The sequence below is a fragment of the Pongo abelii genome, chromosome 1 (genome assembly GCF_028885655.2).
Source record: "Pongo abelii isolate AG06213 chromosome 1, NHGRI_mPonAbe1-v2.0_pri, whole genome shotgun sequence".
In the NCBI taxonomy this organism is placed as follows: Eukaryota; Metazoa; Chordata; class Mammalia; order Primates; family Hominidae; genus Pongo; species Pongo abelii.
This window is the reverse complement of record NC_071985.2, coordinates 232711918-232719108: the sequence shown is the minus strand read 5'-3', so window position 1 is coordinate 232719108 and position 7191 is coordinate 232711918. Positions and strand designations below refer to the sequence as shown.

At 53.4% G+C, this 7191-nt stretch overlaps 1 protein-coding gene across 2 annotated transcripts; it reads right to left on the bottom strand.

Moving 5' to 3' along the window:
- Nucleotides 1-94: 94 nt before the first annotated feature.
- MRPL20 (mitochondrial ribosomal protein L20) lies at nt 95-5718 on the bottom strand. 2 transcript variants are annotated; one of them, XM_024255420.2, is made up of 4 exons: nt 5298-5718; nt 5076-5186; nt 3984-4061; nt 95-313 (listed from the first exon to the last, which is right to left on the bottom strand). In XM_024255420.2, exons 1-4 carry the CDS (start codon nt 5382-5384, stop codon nt 140-142), a joined length of 450 nt encoding a protein of 149 aa, XP_024111188.1. In that variant the 5' UTR covers nt 5385-5718; the 3' UTR covers nt 95-139. The 2 variants fall into 2 exon arrangements, with proteins under 2 accessions (XP_024111188.1, XP_024111185.2); XM_024255417.3 differs by lacking the exon at nt 95-313 and having other exon boundaries at nt 2259-4061; nt 5298-5484.
- Nucleotides 5719-7191: the final 1473 nt, after the last annotated feature.

The following is a 7191-nucleotide window of genomic DNA, read 5'->3' as shown; positions in this document are numbered from 1 at the left end:
GGACGTCATCTGTGAGGCTCTGTCCCAGAGAGACCGGGCCATCCTCATGTCTGTTATTGGGATGTAGATAAACAAAAGTACAAATCAAACAAACTGCAAATTACTCTGTGTCTTTTCCTAATCAATACAGCAACAGTTCTCAGTGGTACTGCACCACTCTGGAAAAAATGCCTTCAGGTTCCTTCCCATCCCCCAAGGCAGCAGCAAATCCTTCGTGTCGCCTCCTATTGGCCAAGGCAGCCAAAGATTTAAAAGTCTTTGGTTCGTAGATGGCCAGATCCGCTAGGACTTTCCTGTTGAGCTCCACCTGGCACTGGGAAAAGAATGAATCAGAACCTGCAGTCAGTGTGAGACACACACTCCGGCTCTGTGTGGTCGCGGCGCTGGCTCAGGAAGAACCCAGCTGCACACTCGCCTGGGGGGAGGGAAGGCCTAGGAGAATCCTATCTGGGTGGCACAGCAGAGGACTTCCAGGCAGGATGCTGAAGGAAAAATGTGGATAAGGGTGAGGGAGGCACCTGTGGAATCTGCAGGGAGGCTGGAGTCCAGTCCTGATGTCAGCCCAGGGAACCAAACACCTTGTTCAGGGTCCTTGGTCACCACCCTGACTGAGCTGACTGCTGGCCTAGGGTAACCCTTTAAGCCAACCTGGAAGTGCCCACAAGAACCGCAGAGGATTTCAGAAGCTAGTGAACAATGCCAGAGTTTAAGGAGCAGAAACGGGGGCTGTCTCGAGAGAGCTAAGAACTGCAGAGGATTTCAGAAGCTAGTGAACAATGCCAGAGTTTAAGGAGCAGAAAAGAAGGGGCGCCATCTCTTTGAGCATTAAATTCAGCTACCAAGGCCGGGCACGGTGTCTCGCCTGTAATCCCAGTGGGAGGCCAGGGCAGGCAGGTCACCTGAGGTTGGAAGTTCGAGACTAGTCTGACCAACATGGAGAAACCCCGTCTGTACTAAAAAATACAAGAAAAAAAAACCACAAGGCCAGGCACGGTGGCTCACGCCTGTAGTCTGAGCACTTTGGGAGGCTGAGGCGGGCGGATCACCAGGTCAGGAGATCAAGACCATCCTGGCTAACACGGTGAAACCCTGTCTCTACCAAAAATACAAAAAAATGAGCTGGGCATGGTGGTGGTCACCTGTAGTCTCGGCTACTCACGAGGCTGAGGCAGGAGAATGGTGTGTACCCGGGAGGCGGAGCTTGCAGTGAGCCAAGATTGCGCCACTTCACTCCAGCCTGAGCAAGAGTGAGACTGTATCAAAAAAAAAAAAACCCCACAAAATCGGCTATCAAGGACAAAGTGGCCTAACTGTACTACCTGTGACCTGTATGCTTTGTGCAAAGTCTGTCTCCTTTCTTTTTTTTTTCTTTTGAGACAGAGTCTCACTGTGTCGCCCAGGCTGGAGTGCAGTGGTGTGATCTCAGCTCATTGCAAGCTCCACTTCCAGGGTTCATGCCATTCTCCTGCCTCAGCCTCACAAGTAGCTGGGACTACAGGTGCCTGCCACCACGCCTGGCTAATTTTTTGTATTTTTAGTAGAGATGGTGTTTCACCATATTAGCCAGGATGGTCTCGATCTCCTGACCTTGTGATCCACCCGCTTCAGCCTCCCGAAGTGTTGGGATTACGGGCGTGAGCCACCATGCCCGGCCAAGTCTGTCTCCTTTCTTAACTACACTTCCCTGAGTAAAATAGGAAAGTCAAACCTCCTAAGCCTACCCTGAAGATCTTTGTAAAGCACCAAAGACTGCCTTCTGCAAAATGCCCAACCCCTCAACCTTTTAGGAAAAACTTAACGTACACAAAAGCAGAGGGACTAGCATAATGACCAGATTCAGTAATCACCAAGATTTTACTACACTTGCATAAACCATCCGTTTACTCCAAAACATTCCCCTTCCTTTCTGTAAGTTCCTATTTCACCTGCTATGTCATCAGAAATCACTCATTATTAAAACTTTTTGTTGTTGTTGAGACAGTCACGCACTGTCGCCCAGGCTGGAGTACACTGGTGTGATCTCAGCTCACTGCAACTTCTGCCTTCTGGATTCAAGCCAATCTCCTGCCTCAGCCTCCCGAGTAGCTGGGATTATAGGCGCATGCCACCACCACGCCTGGCTAATTTTGTATTTTTAGTAGAGACAGGGTTTTACCACATTGGCCAGGCTGGTGTCAAACTCCTGACGTTAGGTGATCAGCCCGCCTCTGCCTCTCAACGTACTGGGATTACAAGTGTGAGCCAGCGCACCCAGCCTCATTGTTTAAACTTTTTTTTTTTTTTTTTGAGACGAGTCTCACTCTGTCACCCAGGCTGGAGTGCAGTGGCGCAATCTCGGCTCACTGCAAGCTCCGCCTCCCGGGTTCACGCCATTCTCCTGCCTCAGCCTCCCGAGTAGCTGGGACTACAGGCGCCTGCCACCACAGCTGGCTAATTTTTTTGTATTTTTAGTAGAGACAGGGTTTCACTGTGTTAGCCAGGATGGTCTTGATCTCCTGACCTTGTGAACCACCCGCCTCAGCCGCCCAAAGTGTTGGGATTACAGGCGTGAGCCACCGCGCCCGGCCTGTTTAAACTTTTAAATTAAATTTTGAAGTTAAAGTCAAGTTTTTCTACACAATTTTTTTTTTTCAGACAGTCTCACTCTGTCGCCCAGGCTGGAGTGCAGTGGCGTGAACTCGGCTCACTGCAGCCTCCGGCTCACTGCAGCCTCCGGCTCACTGCAGCCTCCGGCTCACTGCAGCCTCCGCCTCCCAAGTTCAAGCGATTCTCCTGCCTCAGCCTCCTGAGTAGCTGGGACTACAGGCGCCGGCCACCATGCCCGGCTAATTTTTCGTATTTTTAGTAGAGATGGGGTTTCACCTGTTAGCCAGGATGGTTTCGATATCCTGACCTCGTGATCTGCCCACCTCGGCCTTCCAAAGTGTTGGGATTACAGTTGTGAGCCCCCGTGCCCGGCCTCTTTTTTCTTAATGGGGAAACATCAGGATTTACATCCCAGAAACACATGCCCTGTTTCCAATTCTGCTCTGCTGCCAGCCAGTGTGGTAAGCTCCCAGTCATGCCAGAACCCCACACCGAGACAGAGTGCAGCTACAGTGCAGCTGGAGTGGCACCCCTCGCCTCTGCCGCATGGACCGCTACCAGGCTGCGCCAGGTCTGATGGGAGGGTTTGATTTATTTATTTAGAGATGGAGTCTTGCTCTGTTGCCCAGGCCGGAGTGCAGTGGCGTGATCTCGGCTCACTGCAGCCTCCACCTCCCAAATTCAAGCGATTCTCCTGCCTCAGCCTGCAGAGTAGCTGGAATTCTAGGTGCCCGCCACCACGCCTGGATAATTTTTGTATTTTTAGTAGAGACAGGGTTTCGCCACGTTGGCCAGGCTAGTCTCCATCTCCTATCCACCTCAGCCTCCCAAAGTGCTGGGATCACAGGCGTGAGCCACCCCGCCCAGCCATGGCTTTCTTTATTCTGTCAGATGGGGTCTTGCTCTCACCTACGCTGGAGTGCAGTGCTACCATCACAGCTCACTGCAGCTTCAAACTCCTGAGGGCTCAAAGTGATCCCCCTGCTTCAGACTCCTTAGTAGCTGACACTACAGGTCTGTACCACCACACCCAGCAAATTTTATATTTTTGTAGAGTGGTCTCACTAGGTTGCCCAGGCTGTTGCTGGCACTATTCCTAGGCACAATCCCATCACTCATCAACATGGGAATTGTGACCTGCTGTTTCCAGCCTGGGCTGGTTCACCCCTCCTTAGGCAACGTGGTGGTCCCCTGCTCCCAAGAGGTCACCATATTGATACCAAACTTAACATGGACACCCCATCAGCATAGCAAACTACAGCCCAGAAGTCAGTCTCCAGGGATCCTCTGGCCTCAGCCTCCTGATTAGCTGGGGCTGCAGGAAGCACCGCCACGTCCTGCATGATGGTTTCTGCAGATGTCCAGAATTTCAGTGGGGCCCACATACTCACCCATACCTTAACTAAATTGCCAATGAGCACTGGATACTTCAGTCCATGTTCCTGGCTAGCAGCTGTAATTCGATTAATCCAGAGCTGAAATAAGAAAACATGAAAATACTTAAAAATGACTTCTGGATGTTATGTCCCAGCAAAGCCTCTAATTGATCTAAAGAATGTTTTTCTAAAAGTAAATAGCAAAGTCAGTGAACTATGATGGTGCCATCACACTCTGGCCTGAGCGAAATCAAGACCCTGTTTCAAAATTAAAAACAGCAAAAACCAGGCTGGGTGCAGTGGCTCACGCCTGTAATCCCAGCACTTTGGGAGGGCAAGGCAGGCAGATCATTTCAGATCCGGAGTTCGAGACCAGCCTGACCAACATGGCGGAACCCGGTCTCTACTAAAAATACAAAAAATAGCTTGGTGGTGCACACCTGCAGTCACAGTTACTTGGGAGACTGGGGCGGGAAAATCGCTTGAACCCGGGAGGCGGAGGTTGCATTGAGCCTAGATCGCGCCATAGCCCTCCAGCCTGGGCGACAGAGCGAGACTCCGTCTCGGGGTAAGAAAAAAAAAACGGGGTACGTTAGATGCTAGGTTCATGAGGCTGAGGCGGGAGCGGTGAGGCGCAGTAATGAGGTGGCACGTGGACAGAGTGGAGGCGCCAGCCTCCCGGAAATGCGGGGGTTTCCGGGTGTGCAGAGCTTGGCAGCAGGCGTGGTCTCTTCAAAGAGGACCACAGCAGCAGATAGTAGCCCTGGAGGGTTGGCAAGGGGCTGGGTTGACTTCAGCTGCCAGAGAGAAGGGAAGCCACCGGAAGGATGAGAGCAGCAGCGACTAGGGCGGTGGCTGGTGATGCAAGGAGGCGGCTGCAGTGGCCCGGGCGAGGGGCTGGAGCAGGGGGTGACAGTGGGGGTGGGGGGGGGGCGGGAGAACGGATGTCCCGCAGTCTGCCTACGGGGCGACATAATTTGTCGGAGTTTCGAAGCGAGGTATGAAAGCAAGGAGCTAAGGGTGGCCGGGCGGCTGCACACTAGGTGGGTCGCGGGGCAGAGACGGAGGGGACGCGAGTGCGCTGGCCGGCGGGTGTCCCGGGTCCACGCTTACGGTCCTCATGTTCTTTTTCTTCAGGTATCGGGCTTTGGTGCATTTCACAAAGGCTCGAATCACGGTTCTGACCGCCAACGTGTAGCAACGATTTTTCCTCCCCCGGAAATGCTGGGTCAGAAAACGAGAAACCAGGGTTGTCAACGGGGCCCGCCCCGGCTGCCCCTTGGCCCGCGGGATCCCCCGGGCGCCCAGTGCCCAGGCCGGGCGGGCGGCACTCACCCTGGCGTGCTTCAGCACCTCTTGGATCCGAAAGTAGCGGTCGGTGACGCGATTCCGCAGCCAGAGCTGCGCGGTGAGGAAAACCATGGCGCCTGCAGGCCGGCGTCCCGGATACTCAACAACGCACGCGCCGCGTCGCTGCCATCTTGCTCGGGTCGGAAATGGTGGTCACGAGCACTTCCGGGTCAGCGCCTGCGATGACTTCCGGGGCGAAGGTCGCCTCCCGTCAACCCGCGGGTGCCGGGTTGCGCCTCAGAACTCGCGGTGGTAGCTTGGGTTGGGAAGCGGATGTAGGGCCACGGCGGGGACTGAAAGGAGAACGGGGCCGCAGCGCCGGTGGCCATCCGCGGACGACGGATAAACAACAGCGCAGCGCAGCGCAGCGCGAACCGTTCCGGAGCACGGCCCTGGCCGCAGCTGTGGCTCCGAGGGCGCCGTGAGGGCAGCGGACCCGCGTCGGGGTCCCCGCGGCCGGGGAGGGCCAGGCCGCCCCCCGGGGCCACGAGGATGTTAAGGAACCGAGGTGGAGATGGTCGCATCGCTGTGAAAGTGCCCGTTGCCTCTGAACCTTGCACTTTGTTTTCTTACTCGTTTTGAGACGGGGTCTCGCCCGGTCGCCCTGGCTGGGGTGCAGCGGCCCGACCTCGGCACGCCGCGGCCTCTGCCTCCCTAGTAGCTGGGACGTCAGGCGCGCGCCGCCACGCCCGGCTAATTTTTAGTGTTTTTTGTAGAGGGGGCGTCTTCCTGCGTTGGCCGGGCTGCTCTCGGACTCCTGGCCTCTGCTGGGATTACAGGCCTGAGCCACCGCGCCAGGCGTCGAAATTCTAAGCTTCGAAATGGTAAATGTGACCGCCATGGTGCCGATGCCTGTAATCCCAGCACTTTTGGAGGCCAAGGGGGGAGGAACACTTGAGTCCAGGAGTTCAAGACCATCCTGAGCAACATAGTGAGACCCCATCTCTACAAAAAATCAAAAAGAAATTAGCCGGGAGCGGTGGTGGCGCGCGCCTGAGGTCCCAGCTACTCAGGAGGCTGAGACGGGAGGCTCGCGTGAGCTCTGGAGGTAGAGGCTGCAGTGAACTCAGATGGCACCACCGCACAACAGCCTGGGCAACAGAGCCAGAGTCTGTCCCCCCCCCCCCAAAAAAAGTTTTATATTATGTGTAATTTTATATTTCTGCTATATTACCGAAAAATTGGTGGGAGGTGTGCAGTTTCTTTATAACATTTTATTATACTTGGATATTTTTTAAATCGTAGAAAAGTTGGAATACTAGTACAAGGAAAACTCCCTAGTGTTCGCTACCAAAATGTGCCAGCTGTTTTCATTTGTTCCATTTGTTTAATACTCTCGAACCAAATTCACCTACTGTTACGTTTTGCTACATTTTTGAATCATTCTCTCTATAAATATAAACATACTGGATTTTTTTCCTAAACCATTTGAGAAGTTGGAGATACCTAAACACTTTGCTGTATATTTACTCTTAGGAACCACACAGTACAATGATCAAAATCCGGACCCAGCCCACAGTCCAGATTTAACTCGCCTCGAATGTCTTTTATACCTTTTTTTCCCTGTTGAAGATTCAGTCCAGGATGACGCACTGCATTTGTTGTTGTGTCTTTTTTTTTTTTTTTTCTGTTTTTGAGACGGAGTTTCGCTCTGTCGCTCAGGCTGGAGCACAAAGGTGTGATCTCGGCTGACCGCAACCTCTGCCTCCCGGTTTAAGCGATTCTCCTGCCTCAGCCTCCTGAGTATTTGGGATTACAGGCGTGCACCGCCACTCCCAGCTAATTTTTGTATTTTTAGTAGAGATGGGATTTCACAATGTTGGCCAGGCTGGTCTCGCACTCCTGACCTTAAATGACCAGGCTGACCAACATGGTCAGC